Consider the following 20,839-nt stretch of genomic DNA (forward strand, 5'->3'; position numbering starts at 1 on the left):
ACATGCAACTTTTTTTCCTCCTACTGCTGCCGTAGTCCTGGTGACAGAGGAAGTGAATGATTTTTCTTGATTGAATTCCCGCTTTCTTTGGCAAAAAGCACCTGGTTCTGTCAAAGTGCTGTATTATGCGCTTCGCAGAGGCATTTCTTCTGAGGCACAATAGAAAAAAGATGTTTTCCCCATGTCAGGGAGACTGTACAGGTCCAAACAGAGTCTTATTTCTTGCAGAAGACCTGCTGCTTGGCATTCTTCACACGTTGTTCCTCCTTCAGGTTCTTCTGCCGTGCTTGTTTGCTGGAGATGAGTTCCACGTGTTCTGAGGGGAACCAGCCTCTCTCCCGGTCTGAAAGTTTCACTCCTTCCATCCATCCTGCGGTGTAGGGAAAAGCACAACATAAGGCAGAACAGTCAAACGTTTTTTCATTCTTCCCAAAGAGCCCCTTCCAACAAGGCCCAAAGATCAAACAAAAAGATCCCCTTTCAGCTTCCAAATAAAGCATCTTAATCAAGAGTCTCTTCATCCTCTCAATCCAAAAATCGCGAATGAGAAGCTCCCTCTGAAGCCTGTTTGTGTTTATTAAACTACTAGAGTAACTTCCTACCCATAATTTAAGATAGCCACAGTTCATTCTGCTCACCATCATTGCTGTACTGCATAACCATGATGATATCTGCTTTCTCCAAAGCCAGCTCATCATTTTCCCGAGCCTTGTAAGTCTTTATGCATTGAACCTGTGGTGCATCTAAAGGGGAGGAAAGATCATAATGTTATACTAGAAAGCAACAGTAAACCTGTGTGCATCAGCCCCAGAGGTGGTAGGGCCTAAGGGACTGCCCAAACACTAAAAAGCAGAGAACTGGAAGGGAGGCTACAGGTCTTCTGCCTAATATGAGTAAAAATAGGTAAAATAACTGGCAGAACCTGGCACTGAGGGAAAGCCCATGAGTATCATCTTTATTTACAAAAAGGCAAGTATTCTGCCGTGGAATCACTCTGGGATGTTCCACCTCACAGTGACTCCAACTCCACTGAGCCAGCCCACCCCCATCTCACCAGGGCATTCCAGGAGGTCCAGTTCTCCTCGTGGAGGAGCCAAAGCAGAGATCCACCTCAGCTTCTCGCTGCTGGAAAACATCACCAGACAGGTGTCAGGATTGAATGTGAGGGACAGCAGTCTGATGACAGGAATGGGGGGGGGGGGGGGGGGGGGGGTGGGGGTGTGCACGTACAGGTTGCTCACAGGAGGGAGTACTGAGGAAGCAGAGAAAGTGGAAGTGGAGAAAGGGGACGGGAAAAGGCAAAAACTCCCCTTCTTGGAGGATGATGGTATGACATAACATGGTAGTACTGTATGAGCAGCTATGATGACAGAGAAGCATGGTGGTTCACTAGGGGCTTGTTATGGCAAGAGGATGTTTTTCAAGTCCTCTGTTCAACGGCTGCATTTGATATTTTAGCATTTGGGTAGCTGAGGCACAACCATCAGGCTCCTAAGAGGTGTCTGCCTATGGTAATGGGATATACTGAGGGTAACCTTGAGCTCTTACTGTGTCTCTGTACGAAATAAAAACTCCACTCTCTTTCCCTGGTAATTCTGAAGTAGAAAGAGACGGAAGACATTTTTGTTTGTTCCATGCAGTTTCATCTCGCACTTCTCCCCACGCACATCTGAGAAAGCAGCATGATCAAACACAACAAAACGGCCACCCCTGCAGGTAAAGAGGAGGAACAAAACAAGTTGTGAGTTTTAAGGTGATGAGGGGTCCATGCTGTTTTCTGATGTCAGGAAAGCAAAAAGCTCTTAATGAGTCTTCATCTACTTCCAGTACCTTAAGCTTTGTCCTTGCTAGAAGTCTCAGAAGGCCAGAGAAGAGAGAGGGGACTTAATGAAAAGGGTAGAAATACTAAGCTCTGTCCTGTCAGAATTTTATTTGATAGCTTACAGCTTAAAAACAAAACCACCACCCCTCAAACCCCAACAAAACCATCCAACAACTCTCTTAGTTTCTTGACAAACCAGTGATTTGCACATTCACTAATCTTCACACTGTCCTTTAAGAAGAATTTATTTACCAAGTAAAACTAGAATAAATGATTATTATTAAAGTGCTTCACATTATAGGGATGGAAAGGCAGAACAGAAGTGTTGCACTAGGGACCAGAAGATAACTTGTTATATTATCATATGTTGTCATTAAAGAGTTAGGACTATCAGATTCCACATACTTGCAGGATACTCACATCATGTGGGGTTAGGAGAGTGACTTGACAAATGCTGCCACTTGCTGGCAGGCAGAGGGAAAGGACTCTCTCACCAAAGCACAGACCCAGAAAGAGACAGGTATTTTAGAAGGGGCAGCAAGAATTGTGTTGAAGCACTCACTCCTTCGGCCGAGACAGGAGCAGACAGTCATTGAAAAGATGTAGGTAGATGGGACGGGTGGTAACTTTCCATTTTGGACTCAGGGTGTTGAAATCCAGTGCTGTCAACTCGCCACACTTCACAAGTCGCCTCGACTGTGAGATGAGAGGGAATATCTGCAAGACAGAAATAAAGATTTATGTCAAGTGTGTACGAGGAAATCGGTATCCATGAGTTTTGGATCTGCATTTTTGCCTTTCTCTAAAGGAAGTGTGCTTTCACCTCTCCAGCTGGACAGGTGTAAGTCCTGGTAGGCACCTTCAGCTGAAGGCTGACATGAACAATTCGGGAAGGGAAACACTGATGAAGAGCTACCTGTGTATGATATTCTGGTTCAACAGTTCTGTATATATTGGACAGGAGAACAAAAAGTAAGCACAAGTGACTTTGTGGGGAAAGACAGAAAATACATTAGGCTAGAGCAAGGCCCAGGGAATGGACGAGCTTACCTTGCACTCAAATTCAATCTTCTGGCTGAGGTAGATCAGCTCTTCAGTGCTCTTCATGCGCTGGACATTTTCATTGCAATCCTTGATGAGCTGCAGAGGAAAACAGACAAGCAGTGAGGTGGGAGCAGAACTGCCTGGTGAGATCAGTACTACTCCCAGGAGCCCCTCAAGAGCCAGTGTAAGTGACAATTCCTTAGGCATCTTCCTGCAAAAAAAGTATTTTTCCAGGCAAGCATACTAAACTTCTCCATACCTACAGTGACCATCCTTCTCTGTTAAGGAAGATATTCTTTGGATGAAGTCTCTGTGATAAGTACCGTTTTAACTTTGGGATACTGGGGGAAATACTAGAGACATCTCTCTCAGGTGACAAAGGCTGAATTGCTGGTCATTTGGAAGCAGCTCTTATTAGATGCTCCACTGTGAACACAGGAGGCTGATTAGATGCACAACATCAGCCTTGATTTTCCACAACCCAGAACTTACTGTCAGTACCTGCGAGGACAGGATACAATGAAACAGAGGTACTTCAGCCTGTAAGCTGCCTATGTAGCTACCTGATACAGGGCAGCTGCATAACAACGTCACAGAGACAACGCTGGCTTGAAGACAGCTGGAGCCTAAGCACTTCAGTGTATGACATCTTGCCCACCCACCTCAGACTGCAGTGCTTTGGGAGCTGTTCGATATCAGGTTCATCACATCCCAGCTGGCTCCTGCTTTAGTGTTTTCTGCTCACAGCTACCACTGCACATGCAGGAGAGTCATATGAACACACTTATTTGTTACTCATGAGGGTCAATGAAAAGGACTGGGCCACTTCGGTGCCCTGCAGCTGTGTGATGCAACATGGCTGTGGAGAATCACAGAATATCCTGAGTTGGAAGGGACCACGAGGATCATCGAGTCCAAATCCTAACTCCACACAGGCCAAACTAGAAGTTAAACCATGTATCTAAGAGCACTGTCACACACTTCTTGAAGACTATTAGGTTTGGGGCCATGACCACTTTCCTGGGGAGCTTTTTCCAGTGCTTGACCACCCTCTCAGTGAAGAACTTTTTCCTAATACCCAATCTGAACTTCCCCTGACACAGCTTTAAGCCATTCCCTTGCGTCCAGAGGAAAGAGATCAGCACCTCTCTCTCTGCTCCCCCTCATGAGGAAGTTGTAGACAGCAATGAGGTCACCCCTCAGTCTCCTCTAAGCTGAACAAACCTAGTATCCTCAGCTGCTCCTCCTAAGTCTTGTCCTCTAGTCTTTACACCGCCTTTGTTGCCCTCGTTTGGACACATTCTAATATTTTTACATCCTTCTTACACTGTGGAGCCCAAAATTGCACACAGTACTCTAGGTAAGGCCACACCAATGCTGAGTATAGTTGGACAATCACTTCTTTCAACCAATTAGCTATACTGTGCTTAATGTACCCCAGGATACAGTTGGCCCTTCCTTTTGGCTACTAGGGCACATCGTTGACTCGTATTGAGGGTACCATCAACCAAAACCTGCAGATCCCTTCCTGCAGTGCTGCAGAATGGATTGATGGCCTTACCTTTTCAAGTGCATCGTACGCCTGTGTCGCTTGCACTTCCTCCTCAGACCCAGGGCGAGTTCTCTTCAGGATATTCTGCATGAGAAAAGATGTTTTTCATAATTCAAACAGGGAAAGCTGGACATACACATCTGGGAGGGGTAGGAGAAACAAGGAGACACCAAGATGCCAGCCTCAAGGGAAACTAAAGCAGTGGTAGGTGATGAGATGCAGAGATAACAAGGCTGGAAATTTGACATGCAGAATGTCACTGATAAGCTGCATTGCACAGGGCATCCCTGAAAATCTAAATCTTACTATCTCACGTACAAGTTACATGGCATAGGAAGCACAACAGCCCTTTGCACAGAATTGTTCTTTGCCTGACACTCCTTTTCTCCTGTTAAAAAGGCTCAAATAATCAAAAAGAAAAGTTTCATAGAAAGAGCTCAAAATTAATTCATTAGGGGCTTCCTGGTTCCCTGTCTGGAAGGCTCCTATTGGTCAAAGTTGCAGGCAAACAGTAAGAGACAGGCTGCCTTCCAGAGGGCAGCCAAGGAACCCAGCAAGAAGTCAAAAAAGTTCAATAAAATGTAAATCAACATGTTTTGAGAAGACTCCATAAATTAATTATTGGAGTACAACTGAAGCAGTGTTGCAACAAAGCCCTAACCAGTATACAAACTGCATTGCCTCACACGGGCCATCATATCCAACTCATGGTGCTGGTCGAATGCATAGCAGGCATTTGTACAATGACAAATGGGTTTGTTTTTGCAAAGGCATATTCATAATGTACACAGAGTGGCTTTAGAGCATCTTGCCAAACTTGTCACGGCTGCAACACAAAGGGCTGTACGCAGTCCTTCCACCCAGTGCTGGAGCTAGCTCATATTTGTATGACTTTCAGACTTGAAGAAGGGTCAGCTTGAGAGAAACTGTAGGAAAGCAGAGAATCAACAGTTACCTGTAGGAGGAGTTTAAGTCGAGTGATGCGCTGAAAAGGGAGGATGAGGAAGGATTTAAGTGAGAGGCGCTGGCATACTGGATCACTTTCCAGTCTCTCCAGGACTTGCTGGAACCCTGCATTTCCATTTCTGTGGGAGTGGTAAAAGAAAGAAGATATCCAGGCATCAGAGCAAATAAAAAGTCTTCCTAATACCAGGTTTCAGTGAATGCTGGAGTATTCCTAACAGTCAGGTTTTGTTCCTGGGGCAAGAGATGTCAAGAAACTGCACCACTCTGCTGAGGCAGAGCAAGTATGGGTTTCTAACAGCGATAGGACGGCAATACAACTGTTATTATATCTTTCCCCTTTCTGTCACAGCCCTCTGGAATAAAAGCCAGAAGTAACACCTACATTTAAATTCCACTCTATCAGGAGGGCACCTTTCACAGAAACAGTGGTGGTTTGTGTTCTTCCCTTACATTGAATGGTCAGCTCCAGGGGTTGTGTTCAGGGTCAGGAAACAGCTGCCTCCCCTCTCTTGCTACTCTTGAGAGGAGCTGCCTTCCCCCCCAGTGTCTGTCTTACCCTCTTAGACACAGCCACTGCCACCCAGTTTTCCATGTTAGGCAGTAGCAGATAAACGGCTAATGGTAGGAGTGGCACTGGCCACCAAAATAGCCAACCCCATATCCTTGAAGAGATGGGGAAGAAGGTTGTAGGCCCAGTAGACATTGCCCTAGACAATATCCTGGAGGTTCTTTCTGTGTGGACTTGAGCCCTCCCTGAAGGGAAATCGATGGCAGACTAGATCTCTCCCAGTCAGCAGCACCCAGAGGCAGTGCCTGAATAGCCTGTTTGGAACAGTGTCTTCTCCTGAAATCACTATATCTTCACTAGAACTGGGCTGTTATGAAGGGAAGCAGTGCTGAAGCGGTAAGGAAACCTTGCTCAGGGCTCGGCCCATGCCTGATTAACGCACGGTTGTGCCACTGGGTACAGAGGAGGAGGGCACTCCACCATCCAGAGCAAGAGAGATGGTGTTCTCTAGCCCTGGGAATTTCAATACATTTTAAAGAATCCTGGATAGCCAGCTTAAGCTTACTGACAGCAGGCATATTTTTCTTAATTACAGAATCACAGAATGGTTGTGGTTGAAAGTTTCGCTTGAGATTATCACTTTCTAGTTCTTACTAGTCTGCAAACCACAGACTGACAACCATTATCCAGGACAGTCATTTTTGCTCTCTTCAGTAGAGGGCAGACAGAAAGAATAGGCTGCAATGGAATCAGATATTAATTATTATTTCCCTTTCCAGTGCTATGGGAGAGGAGCTTGCAGGAACTCTGTCCTGCTGTCCCAAGTGCCACTGAATTGAAGAAGGTTCCTGCCTGCTCTTACAGGGCTGTAGTGAGAGCACTGGCCAACAGCCTGTACCTGCAGCATTCCCCATCATTTGAAAGAGTGAATATTTGAGGTACAGCAAGGAAGTAAGGGGGGGGGGGGGGCGGGAGAGGGGGGAAGAAGGGTGCAACAAATGAGAAAACTTACAGTAACCGCTGGAAGGTTTGCTCCTGATATGTCTGGTTTGTTACATATGGTAGATACACCCTGCGGAACTCGGGGGCATGTTTCAGAGCCACATCGCACACATGGAAGGTGAACATGTCCTCCTCAAATTTCTCCTCCAAGTCAAAGAGGAAACTGCAGCACGTGGTTGTGGTACCATAAAAGGAGAGGGAGACAGTGTCATTCAGTAAAGCAGGAAAGGCCTCAGTCCTCTAAAATCCTGACAGCCCACATATAAGCACAATACAGCTCTTTACTTCTAGAGAGAGCATAATGCCTGTACAGTGACAATTTAGGGCTAGATATCAGCAAGGCAAAAGACCTCTGTTCTCAAAAGGTCCTACTTCTAAAGGCATGGTCAGAAAACAACTGAAAATTAAGACATTACCAGAATAATCCCAGTAGCAGAAATTGAAAACGTAGGAGCAAACCTTACTAGCTTAGCAACATATGTAGCCAAGCCTTGCAGGAGAAAAGCAGAACAGAATCCTAAATTCCTTGCATGTGGGGTCATGTCTACATTTTATGATTTATGCTCAATTGGTTCACATTAGGTTCTGTCAAATGATGGCTGTAACTTAGTTTCCCCACCACCACTTTTTTCTTTCTCCTGTTTTTTGGTCAGGGCTTGCATAGCTCCTTCTTTTGTCTTGCATTTGGGAGGAGCTGCTGTCTAGTTAGTCAGGTTTAGCTGTAGAGAATGTCTTGTGGAGGATATAGCAGTTGGAGGCAGTCTAGGGAACAGTGACCACAAAATTATTAAATTCTCTGTTCTTAAGAGATGTTAGGAGGGAGGCAGCAAAACTGCCACTTTGGACTTTCGAAGGGCAGACTTTGACTTGTTTAGGAGGTTACTTGACAGAACCCCTTGGGAGTCAGTTTTGAAAGGAACAGGGGTCCAGGAAGGCTGGACACTTTTTAAGAAGGAAATTTTAAAGGCATAGGAACAGGGCATCCCCATGTGCCGTAAGACGAGCTGGCAGCAAAGAAGACCAGGCTGGCTGAGTAGGGAGATTTTGCTTAAAATCAGGGAAAAAAGGAGAGTCCATGGCCTCTGGAAGAAGGGGCAGACCACTCATGATGAGTACAAGAATGTTGTTAGGTTATGCAAGGAGGCAATTAGAAGGTCCAAAGCCCAGCCAGAAGTTCATCTGGCTTTGGAGGTAAAGGGCAACAAGAAAAGTTTCTATAAATACATTAACAACAAAAGAAAGACCAGGGAGAGCCTCCATCCCCTATAGTGGTAATAAAAGACGGGGATAAGGCTGAGGAGCTTAATGCCTTCTTTGCCTCAGTCTTTAGTAATAGGAACACTTGTACCAGGGAAAGTCAGCCCCCCAAGCCAAGAGACAGGGGCCAGAACAAAATGTCCCCCCCCCAATTCACGAGAAGATGGTCAGTGACCTGCTGCTCCACATCGATGTGCACAAATCTATGGGGCCAGATGGGGTACATCCTAGAGTGCTGAGAGAACTGGCAGGGGTGCTCACCAAGCCACTGTCCATCATTTATCAGCAGTCCTGGCTGACTGGGGAGGTCCCAGCAGATTGGAAGTCAGCCAATATAACACCCATATATAAGAACGGACGGAAGAACGATTTGGGAAATTACAGGCCTGTCAGTTTGACTGCAGTGCCAGGGAAGCTGATGGAGCAGATCATCCTGAGTTTCATTATGCAGCAGATGCAGGACAACCAGGTGATCAGGCCCATCAGCATGGGTTTATGAAGGGCAGGTCCTGTTTAACAAACCTGATCTCCTTCTATGACAGGGTGACCCGCTTGTTGGATGAGGGAAAGGCTGTGGATGTCATCAATTTTAGTAAGGCATTTGGTGCTATTTCCCACAGCATTCTCCTAGAGAAATTGGCTGCTCTTGGCTTGGATGGGCATACGCTTTGCTGGGTGAAAAACTGGCTGGATGGCCGAGTCCAGAGAGTTGTGGTCAATGGAGTTAAATCCAGTTGGCGGCCAGTCATGAGCGGCGTCCCCCAGGGCTCAGTACTGGGGCCACTCCTGTTTAACATCTTTATCGATGATTAGGACGAGGGGATGGAGTGCACCCTTATTAAGTTTGCAGATGACACCAAGCTGGGTGGAAGTGTCGATCTGCTTGAGGGTAGGGAAGCTCTACAGAGGGATCTAGACAGGCTGGATTGCTGGGCCAAGGCCAATTCCATGAGTTTCAATAAGGCCAAGTGCCAGGTGCTGCACTTTGGCCACAACAACCCCCAGCAGCACTACAGGCTTGGTCAGGGAGGAGTGGCTGGAGAGCTACCAGGCAGAGAGGGACCTGGGAGTGTTGATTGACAGCTGGCTGAACATGAGCCAGCAGTGTGCTCAGGTGGCCAAGAAGGCCAACGGCATCCTGGCCTGTATCAGGAATAGTGTTGTCAGCAGGAGCAGGGAGGTGATCATTCCCCTCTACTCAGCTTTGGTGAGGCTGCACCTTGAGTGCTGTGTCCAGTTTTGGGCCCCTCTCCACAAGAAGGACACTGAGGTGCTGCAGAGGGTACAGAGACGGGCTGCCAAGCCAGTAAAGGATTTGGCGCATGTGTCATATGAGGAGCGGCTGAGGGATCTGGGGCTGTTTAGCCTGGAGAAGAGAAGGCCGAGGGGTGAACTTATCGCTCTCTACAACTACCTGAAAGGAAGTTGTAGCGAGGCGGGGGTCAGTCTGTTCTCCCTAGGAACAAGCAATACAACAAGGGGAAATGGCCTTAAGCTGCACCAGGGGAGGTTCAGGCGGGATATTAGGAAGAATTTCTTTACTGAAAGGGTTGTCAGGCATTGGAACAGCCTGCCCACGGAGGTGGTGGAGTCATCATCCCTGGAGGTGTTTAAGAGTCGGATAGATGTTGTACTTCGGGACATGGTTTAGTGGTGTTGATAGGGCTAGGAGAAAGGTTGGACTCTGTGATCTTGAAGGTCTTTTCCAACCGAAACTGTTCTATGATTCTATGAAGCCAACAGCACATGGCTACAGTAGCATTGAACATTTTGATCTCCTGCAATGAGCTCTGTGCACAATTGAACCATAGTATCTGGGACTGAACACCAGGATTTACATTGCCCTGCCACCTAAAAAGGTGAACATTCCTTTCAGGGCAGTGCTACGTGTGTTTATCTACCTTGAAGGTCAGTGAATACGCAGAATAGGAGCGAGAGGTGTTACAGATGGAAATGATGGGCTGTGCCTGTGCTTCATGTTGGGCATTAGCCCTGGAAGCAAAGGGCCGCATCTCACCTGGCACTGACGTCACGTACATCATGGAGGCGGGAGAAAAGCCACTGACGCTCTTGATTGGTGAGCATTGCCTGGAGTTCTGCTGATCGCTGGAAGTGATCCACTGCCACATTTAAACTGCGCAGGTATGAAGCCTCAGACATTATCAACTCAAACTTGGCCTTGAGATACGAAATAAGGGAGCATGGCATCAGTAGACTATGCAAGTCTGTGAGGAATCTTATGGAGAGAAGACAGGGGCAAAGCAAGAAAACCTCCCAGTACACGATGTAAGTAGTACGTAATTACAGAAGAGTGGCTTTAGGAATAAAGGCCAAGCATGCCATTACATATAGTCTTGTGGTATGAATCAAGAATAGCTACCTGCTTTCATTTTACTTTTTATTCCCCCTCAGCTCCACTTTCACTAAGTTCCCTGTTTTACATGCTCCCATAAATTTTCCAGAATCCGCATCACCCACATTCTCCTCCTTCATCGTGTTTCCCCACGCTGTCGTTTTCACCTCTTTCTCTGGGTCCTCCCATCCACTTCTCAGTTCCTCTCCTTTTCCTTACCCAGTTTCTCTATGTACCATTTTGCTGAACAGATACGTCTTCCTGTTTCCTCTCAGCCCTGCAGCTCACACAGGTCAATTTGGTAAACTCACACTCTACCACAGGAACTACGATTCACTATGGTTTTATTAGCGTCTCTCCTAAGCCTATGTGTGGGAGAATGCTGGAAGTCTTCTACTTCAATGTCCTCTTTTGCACTGAACATGCTCAAAATTCCTTGGTTTATCTCATTCCAATTTCCCCATGTGTCTTCATGAAGTTACTGATATAGTCCAGAGTCCATCCTTCAGCGCTCCTTTTCTCTACAATTCTGAACTTCAGCGCTATACTACTTCACAAGCACTGGTATCACACCCCCATACTGCTTACATGGGTAGAGGTGACCTCTGCATTCAACCACCTGCATTCCCACATCAGAGTTTTTTCTCTCCACTTTAGCTACCCTTCTGGGGACTCTTTCTTGACTACACATCACCCATCTACCTTGTTACATCTGTCCATTACCTCTTGCAGCTTCTGCTCATCACGGGACATATTGAGTAGCATTCTGCTGCCCCGTATCATGGGGATGTCCTGCCAGAGGGATGCATTAGAGGAGACTGACAGACGTTGCAAATATGAGTCCTGGGGAGACAGCACTTTCCTCCGTAGCCTTGGGGAGCTTGGGAAACTTGACTCTATATCCTCTGCGAAAGAATCCACTCTCTTCTGGCTTTGAATGGCCTTGTTCAGAACCACATCACTGTACTCCTGATACAGCAATCTTGCTGTGAAGAGAGGCATATACATTTATATTTTCTATAGCAGCTACTTGCCCTCTGCTTCAATCTGGAGAAAACTCTGTTACTGTCTCAGATTAGGATAACTGAATACAACAGACCACATGCAGCTGCTATAAGCGAAGCTCACCAGCTGCCTGAGCGTACTGTAAGACTCTGGTTTCACTGCCTTCTCTGAAAACTGCTCTCTAATGCTCCCTCCTTGCTTCCATGTGGCAGCAGCCCCTCTCCTTTGTGCTCACTGCAAGGGTGAGAGATGATGGAGGAGAGGGTTCTGCCACAGCACTTCAGGCAGAAGGTACTTACAGGAGTTGATCAGTTTGGAGTGCCGGCGTTTGAAGTTCTCCATTGCATCTGCAGGCTTCTTCTCTCTGTCAGGGAATAAGGATTTGTAAACAAAGAGTGAATTAAGAGCACAGCACCAGAGATGGCTTATCCAAATCTTAGTAACGATCTGTCCCAGGAAAGATCTCTCTTTCCAACAAGCTCAAGCTCCACGTTACTTAACAAAGGACAAAGTTTGGCTTAATGGAAGCACTGTCCTAAAGGGACAGAAATACTTCTGTTGCAATGGGGTCCTATACCACAGGGCACAGAGTGAAAGTAATTTTATTCTAGCTTTCCACTCCTTATCATGGTCTTTGGTCCCTCAGGAACAGTGGACAGCATCAAGTGCCTGCACTACACAGGGATGGGGGCAAATTCTAAGGGTCCTTTGAGAGACTTACCGCAATATAACTGTTTCTGAACTGACTGTTTTTTCCCTGTGTGCCTTGTGAGCTTCCTCCTCTGAAGGAACAGAAGGAATTTCTGCATATAAGACAATTAGAAAGTAAACACATAAGTCCATTTTTAGAGTCAAGCTACAATCCAAACGATACACAGATACCACTTACCTATACTCCAACTAAGTGGTGGTCTTGAGTTGGAGTACAGGTGCCCTCCTGACCTTTATTTCTGGGTCATAAACATTCTGGTTTTAATAATCCTTGACATTACTTACACTTTACATCTGTTACTTAGCCACACTTGCTTTCCATACAAAGAAAAAGGCTGACACTTCCAGTGATGACAGTAAGTCTAAGAGCTTCCCTCTCCAGTTGCCCAAGTGAAGATGCTGCCTGTGGGCCCTATTTGGTGCTGCCTTTCCCCTTTCAGCAGCCTGTGCCAGGCATCGGAGGATCAATGGACCCAAAGTCACTAGTCATGTCTGAAAGCCTTAAGACTTTCTTTTGTGGACGTGGAGCCCCAAAAAACTCTCAGTGACTTCTGGGGCAGAAATGCTGGACATCTAACAAAGTCACTCCTGTGAAGGACCTTAGAAGGGATGTGGCCTGAGAATAAATGCTGCAATCAAATTCTCACATTTATGTACTATGGGAGTATTCACAAAGTGCTGCTTGAGTCGTCTTCTGTTTATGTAAAATGGGCAAAGTGTGGATTTTTCTTTTGGTTTTTGAGGGATTTTGTTAAATAAGGTGTGAAGAAATTTTATATAAAATTCATTGGAAGTAGGAGAAGGACTAAAGTCCAAAGACTGAGCTGCAAGTATGGGTGAGGGGAAAGACAGTACTGTTGCCTTGAACGTTTTAAAATCTGGAACCAAGGATTTACAGGTCAAACATATGAACAAATCTTGATTCAAGTGCTTGACAAATCTTGATTCAAGTGCTGCCAAACCTTTTACACCCTTCCACACTGCCCTCCTTTTCCTCCGTGCCAAAAATCCAGCATGTTGTGGAGCTTGGAAAATAAACTAAGTAAGAGCTAAGCAGCAAGTATGTTTAAAGATCATGTAAGATATAGTAAAGAACAGACATGCCTCTTGACAGTAAGTACTGTCTGAATGAGCTGCATTACAGAAGATGCATGTTTTGCATTTGTGACATCAGTGATTTGTCTTCTATGCAAGTTGGGACCTTGGATTTGACAAAATTGCATTCTTATCTAATCTCAAATACTACGTTCTGAGGAAGATCATATCTCTCAGAAGGTCAAATTGGAACCTAAAGGTGTCAGTTGCAAAATAAAGGGAGGTGGCAAATAAACAAGGAACTAAAACATGCGGTAACAGATACGGGCTACTGAGGGTGTGTGAATGTGTTTTCCTCACTGCTCAGGAACGGGCTGCTCGAAGGGCAGCAAAATGCAACGGCCACGTGATGGCAGCAGAGATGACGAGCAGGAGCTCTGAATGGAGCCCCATCAAGAAACTCATTCCGGCAAGTAGGCCAAAACAGCCTGTCTTAATGAGTAGGGGAGACAGATCATTAAACACGGAGAAGGGATGAGAAGAGAAACTGGATGCAAAGTCGAGGGGTGAGGGATCTGTGAAGTGAGATAAGCTCTCTGTTGCAGGTGTTAGTGTGAAGTGAGGGGACGGAGCCCCAGAGTGCAGCCCTACTCAAGAGAACAAGCAGGATGCACTGGTTACCCGGGCAGCAGTGAGAAGCTAGGGGAGAACTGGAAGGGGAGAGCTTGGGGCAGGACAGCAAAGGGGCTACAGGGCTGGAGCGAGGAGCATTACCAGAAAGGCACAAGAGCAATGCTGGGCTCTCTCGTGCCTCTCTAGCACATTGCCTATTTAATTTCACTCTACGGTTTTGGTATCTGCAATAAGGTGTGGGGGGAGGGGGTATGGTGGTGTGCAGGAATGGAGGAGAGGACTCACCCTGAAAGATGTCTGGTGGTATTGATGTCCTCTTCAGGCCCTGACGGTGCCAGTCCTTGCTTTTTACTCGGCGTTTAATTGGGTTTTCTTGATTGGCTGCTGGCTCCTGTGCAACTACCCTGATCATTTTTTTGTCTGGCCAACTTGATGATTTTTCCAAGGGTGAATGTCTGGGCATTTCCTCCCTTGGCTGAGCTACCAAGTGGTGTTGTTCTTCTCCTCTGTCCAGCCTTTGCTTCACCCTCCTCTCCTCTTCTGTTTTCTCTGTGATTGCCACTGGAGTTTGGATGTTCTTTGTGTCCACACCAAAGATGCCTGCCTGTTGCTCCCATCGTAGCTCCCCCGTGACCTCCTCCTCTTGGCAGATGGTTCTGGTGGTTGGTGGTGATGGAGGGCTGAGCTGGAGAAAGTGGATTGGATTGGTGAATGCTAGCATTGGAAGTGGCTGTGCAGAGTCTCTGCTTTTGGAGTCTGTGGATGTTATCAGGCCTTCCAGCGAGGGCCAAGAAGGGTGGTCAGGTGAGGATTTTCCACACTGTATATCCATGTGCTCATCCACTGTTTCAGGGCTGGTGTCAGAGCAGCCAGCCAACGCTTCACTTCCAACAGCAGAAAAGCTTTTGGCCAAGAAACTGACCCCTGAGTCATCAGAAGTCTCTGTATCATGGGTACCTGAGTCACTGAGATCCCACTCTCTAGTTACTGGAACAAGGTCATCTTTCTCTGCTACATCTCCATCAGAAGCAGAGGCCACAGTGCTAGAATCAGACACAGAGGCAGCAGTCCGGACAGGATGGCTTATAGCAGGGTTAACGGCTAGTAACTTACTATCGTCCGTACCACAGTTGAGATGCGACCTGGAACAGGGTACAGGAGCCTGCGGCTGGTAACTTTCAAGGGCTGAAGGTTGAGCAAGGTGATTTGCATTAAGTGGAGGGGCCTGAGCTTGACTGGGGCTCTGGACATGGGAAGGAGGATGAGGAAGCTGTTTGGCATCAGGCTCAGATACCAGAGGTAGGTTTGAGTGGGACATGGGGGACAGAGGTTGTTCTTGCTGGTTCACAGCAACGACAGTATCTTCTTCAGAGGGCCAAGTTAGGGTGCTCAGGACACTGGAGATTCTGGATCCAGGCTCTTTTTGGTTTAAACTGCAGTCAAACTGATCAAGAAAAGGCATTTGTTGCACTTCATGATCCACATTTGCTCCCATTTCTTTTCCTTTGATAATGGCACTTTTTTGTCGGGGGTTTTGTTGAATTGTCTCTGGGTGGTTCAGGGGAGTGGAAGTCCTGCCTGGTGTTTGGGGTGGTTCCAGAGACCCTGCAACGATACCCATAGTCCCCCTATCCTCAGGAAGGCTCCCCTCTACAGGAAGACAGCTCGTGCACATTACAGAGAAAGAAGATGTGCTACAGAGGTCTTCATGAAAGCCTTCCTCAGAAGGAAGGAGTTCATGGTTAGTGTTGTCCTCCCCTGAATCAGTACTTACAACAGCAATTTCATCTGAGGTTGGGTTCTGCACTTGTACAGGAGCGGCTTGGTTAGCTGGCGTCTCTACAGAGTCTAGTGGTTTGTTCAGGTTGGCACCAGGACAGTCCTCCGGGGTCACAGAGGCTGTTCCATTAGCACCCTCTTGCTGTGAGCCAGACATTGAACCCACAGAGGTGAGCTCTGAGGGTAAAGCTGGAACGAAGTCCTGAAGCTCAGCTTTTCCCAAACTTTCTGTAATGGGATGAAGAGCTACAGGATCAGGTGGCTCCAAGTTCTTGGTACCAGACAAAGGGTGTGCTGGAACAGAAGCCTCTGGGTTCTCTGCGCTAGAATGTGCTGCCACTCCTCCACAGAGTGGTGCACCTCTTCTATCAAACCCCTGGACAGCCTTTCCATGCCCATCATTGTGCTCATCCTCCCTGCCCAGTCTTGTCCTGTCATCCCAGTCAGCTTCTCCAATATCTTGACCACCAATGGAAAAGCGGCCAGAGTCTTCTAGTTCTTCTGTCTGGTCAGAGATATGGCATGTGTGTGGAGGCGCCATTGGAGTCTCACCCACTGGATTCAGGTTATTTGAGGACAGAGGACTGACAGTGAGTGGCTGACATCCAGAACCTGCTTCTGTGACATGAGATTTCAGCAGCACATCCTCACCTGGACACTGATCCACAGGGACAGGTTCCTCAGGAGGAAATGCTGATCCTGTTTGTTCAGCCAAAAAAACATTCTCCAAACCACTCAGGTCCACATTATGCCTGGGAACAGAAGACAGCTCTGGCCTGAAAGCTGATGATAGAGCCTCCAGTTTGAGCTCTTCCCTCTGCAGTTGTTGTTCCTGCTCATTTCGTTCCTTCTTTTTCTGATCTTTGGGCTCCAAAGATTTTCCTTCTTCCAGCAGATTCTGCTCTTTGCACTCTCTCTTCTCCTCTTCCTGCTTAAGTTCACACACTGCTTCCTCCTGGGCTGGTTCCTTATGCTGTGAAGTTTTCACTTCCTCAAATTTCTTAGCAGTATCCTTTACTTGGAAGGCACTCTCTGCTGGAGAGGCAGGCCTGCCCTCTGTTTTTCTGTGATCATTTTCAAGATGAAGGCATTTGGAAGTGGACGAGTTTTCTTTAGGAACCATTACTGTTCCCTGGTCTTTGACCATGCTGCTATTCCTTGTTTCACCAGCTGAGACATTTCCTTCTGCTTGTAGTGAACTTATTTGGCTGTCAACTGTTAAGGTGGAAGACAACTGATGGGAAGAAGAAAACTCTATATTCTCTTCCAAATCCTGGAGTGCTCTTCTGCTTTCATCAGCATCTTCAGAAGTGTAAGGTTTAGCCATGTCCTCTACTGCTTCCTCTGAGGTAGGCTGCTCAGCAGTTGCTGGTGCCACTTTTTTGCTGCTTTGCTTCTGCTTTGCACCAGCATCAACCTCTTGCAAAGAATCTGTGGAGATCTTATCCGGAAATGGTTCGGCCTTATAATGTCCCTCTGAAACGGTTTTACACACCAAGAAGCACTTAGGTGTCTCTCTCTGAGAGGAACTGGCATCAGCCAAAGGAGATTTCGGATGCTGGGCCTGAGGGTCTGAGCCATGAAAAGCCAGTTCTGCCTGGCACTGAGGAAACGCAGTGCTGAGGTCCACAGCCTGCAGGATGGTGTTGCCAGGGTCTGGCCCATCCTGGACTATGCTGAGAGAGGAAGAGTCCTGGTTGCTTTCCACATCAACCAGCTCTACTTGCTTAAGTTTCAGAGAACAATCCAGTCCACCCTCCTCTAAAAGCATTTCTCCTTCCAATTCTGAGAGTCCCTTTTGAGGCTCTGCATCACCTTGCTCTTGTTCCAGTCCTGCTGGCACTTTTTGCACAGGGTTAGAGGGCCTGCCCAACATGTCTGCTGCTTTCCCTTGAGCAGAAAGGCAGTCCTTGGGAGGGCTGAGCTCTGTTCCCTTTGCAGAGTCAGACGGGCTGGTGCTCATTTCAGCTGATGTGCGAGTGGCATGATGCTCTCTTTCAACTGCTGTAGAATCCCAAGCTTCCCCAGTGGTGCTGCTGGCTTTTGGGGGAGTGGTACCTCCCTCACTGGTTTCTTCAGACTCCATCAGTAACGCATCCTGCTAAAGAAAAATACATTTTTCTGTTACTATTACAGAATGATATCGCAGATCTAATTGGCTTAGGAGACTTTTAAAAACAGGTACTAATGCGGCTGAGGAAAAAAACAAAAACAAAACCAAAAACGCATACTTAGTGGGTGATAAGAGCTGGGAAACAAATACCAAGACTGAGAGCAGGCAAACACCTGACGCAAGCTTGCAGTATGAGAGTAACACCAAAATAAAACTACTAGTGTCTTTTTAGTTTTACGTGCAACTCCAGAAGGTGACTTTGGTCAAAAAGCAGATGCTGATCTCTCTAACGGCTGCAGTGCAACTTAGGGAAAGTGTTGGCCATGGCTAGCTATCTCAGCCCCAAAAGGGGACACCAGAGGGCATTCAGGGGACTAGAAAATCATCAAATTCTCCATTAATTTCTGTGGGGCATGATGGACAAATACTCATGACCTCTTCTAGTGGCTAGTTGAGTGTTAAAAATCTCTTTGATTTCAACAGGGAAAGGCCTGTACTTCAGAGCTGATGGCGCTCTTGACAAATCTCTATGTACGTGCAACAAAGGGCCTTACTGCAACTGATCACAAGAATTAATTAACAAAACATAAGAATGTAAGAATTGGATTAACAGATAACTAAGACATGACACAAGACACAGAGATATTTGAAGGCTGCAAACCACATGGGTTGAGAGGAGTACCTCTGGTGTGCGTGGACATACCTGCAGACTACAAAGAGAAACTGTATCATCATTTAGTCTACTCTTTTAGGGAGGGGGCGGGGGGAAGTAATCTCAGGATTGCTGGACAGTTTGCCAAAGGATGTAGTGGAATTTCCCATCCATTATTGCATCTGAAGTTCAGACATGACAAAGCACTAGGGAATGTACATTTGGGAAATGTCTGTGAAAAGGATGGTAGAATCTGATTCACTGCTTTTATCTTTCTGGCTTCTACCTATCCCATGACCCACAAACCCTACCTTAAAAGACATGAGAAAGAGACAAACCTTAGTGACTCCTCTCCCTTTTTTTCTGCCTTTGGGACATTTTCTCTAGTCTTCCAGCCTGTCTTCTCTATTCCCTATCCCCAGCTTATCAGAAATGGCTTATAAATTGCTGCTTCAGGCTCCTTCACATACACTGTGTACTCTTGTAGTCATACCAATGCTTCTAACTTAGCTCTGAAGGACCTGCTGCAACGCGCAGCCACAGTCAGACTTCCCCTTGAACAAAGGTTCAGCATTCTCCTCCTCCATCATATCTTACAGATGTCAAAGTTTCCAGACACGAATGCGTAGTCCTGCATCTTTTGGCTGGAGAAACCATTCCACATTTCTTCAGCTAAAAGCCCACTAGCTGTTTAGTGGCAAAAAAGAAAAAAAAAAAAAAAAGCCCCAAGGCCTGGCTCTGAAGCATTCATAAAACATGTGCAAAAAAAAAAAAACCAAAAACCAAAAAACCACAGCCTTTTCTTGCTCAGAACAATCAAATCTATATGCTTTTTCTTCCCCTGGCATTCCTAGTTTCCCTACAGTTTTAGAAATACCATTTTTTCCAGAGTTTCAACTGCTGTTGTGGGGTGTGTGTGACAATTCCAACTTGGGACACTCACAAACAAATAAAGCAAAGTCTCTGCATGGAAAGAGAGCTCTTTGGTGATCTCCTTGTGTTGGAGTGGCTCTACAGTCACAAGTAACTTTTTCTGATCCCACACAGAAAGTAAAAGCAGTAAGGGCATGATTACATCTGGACTAATTGTCCCAGTTAACTCCATGGCCAGGATATGCCTGACCTGAAAGCTTGTTTAGCTTCTATTTTCCCTTATGTCAAGTGAAACAGAACACCTGCTGTGAAAGCAATGAGCCCATGCTCTGGAGTTAGAACTGAAGCATTATATACACTTTAATCATGGAGATTGTCATCACCTTACAGCTTTTTTTAAAAATGGGCAAAAAATTGAGATAACTGAGTTAACTAATCAGTTAACTTGTTCCTGCGTATTTTTTCTCACGTAATCTTTAATTTTTGTTTATATTGACAAGATAATAGTTCTTGCAAAACCAGGCCAAAACCAGGATTATTCAGCAATTTGGATTCCACCCACACACACCCCCCCACAGTGAGTAGTTGTAAACAGTTATAATTTCAACAAACAGTATGTTTCATAGCGCTATGTCCATTCAGAAAGTTCCCATGGGGCTTTTGCCCTGTCTTGCCTCTGTTAGTGAATAGTAAACTGCTTCAGTGCTGCTAAACTGTCTTTTGAAACTGTTGCACGTGGGAAGGTACAGGACTGTCAGGAAGAAGCTCCAGCACAGAAACAAGAGAGCTTTGCAGAGCACAGAAAGGAGCAGGGTCATAAAATTGTAAGCAGCCACCTTGTCCATGGCAGGATCAACTTATGTTGTCCCCAATAGGTACGTCTACCCCTCCTTTAAAAAAGGTTCCATGATCACATCAGATCACTCTTGTGCCACACTGCTCTTGGCTCTTCCAGCTACCTAACTCGAGTCTCTTCTGCTACATGACTAGAAAAGTACTACTTTGCACCTTTAATACAGTCAGTTTTCAAAAATGAGTTCCCCAGGAGTAGAGAGACTATTTAGGGAGACAGGTGGTCTTGGACACAAGCTGATGGCTAAGGAATGTTTACAACTACTAAAGACAGGATGCCCTATAAAGGTCTGAATAGCAAGATCCTCAAACTCAAGCCTGTGCTCCGCGGGGGGGAATAAGAACTCTTGCTCACTGTGCTGTAACACATGTACACAGCACTGAATTTCCCTTTATTAAGCTCAAAGACACAGTTTTCACTTCCCCGACTCTGTTGCGAGGGATTTGGACAGGTGAAAGGACAAGTTCAAAGCTGCATTTGGAGCAGTTCCACGATGATATGGGAGACAGGGTAGAGGGAGGTACACAGCAGATCAACACTGGAAGCTGCCAAGTGAGATTTGTCTCATCATATTACTGCCAGGTGTTTTGCACACCTCAGGGAGAGCAAGAGAGAAGCTTTGGGAAGGGAGTCAGGAGAAAAGACAGGGAAACTTTCTGCAGAGACAGTGGGGGAGGACTT

General features: G+C 46.4%; 1 protein-coding gene across 1 annotated transcript; it reads right to left on the reverse strand.

The window, feature by feature from the left end:
* Positions 1–215: 215 nt before the first annotated feature.
* ARHGEF5 (Rho guanine nucleotide exchange factor 5) lies at positions 216–17,753 on the reverse strand. Its single transcript, XM_086465794.1, has 14 exons — positions 14,174–17,753; positions 12,231–12,312; positions 11,809–11,873; positions 11,228–11,490; positions 10,169–10,329; positions 6,905–7,057; positions 5,374–5,503; positions 4,428–4,502; positions 2,873–2,962; positions 2,385–2,539; positions 1,549–1,710; positions 1,055–1,125; positions 639–743; positions 216–370 (listed from the first exon to the last, which is right to left on the reverse strand). The coding sequence occupies exons 1-14, from the start codon at positions 17,751–17,753 to the stop codon at positions 216–218; spliced, it is 5,247 nt and encodes a 1,748-aa protein (XP_086321920.1).
* Between the last annotated feature and the right edge of the window lie 3,086 nt (positions 17,754–20,839).

This window comes from Leptosomus discolor, chromosome 1 (genome assembly GCF_034619465.1).
Source record: "Leptosomus discolor isolate bLepDis1 chromosome 1, bLepDis1.hap2, whole genome shotgun sequence".
Classification (NCBI taxonomy): domain Eukaryota; kingdom Metazoa; phylum Chordata; class Aves; order Leptosomiformes; family Leptosomidae; genus Leptosomus; species Leptosomus discolor.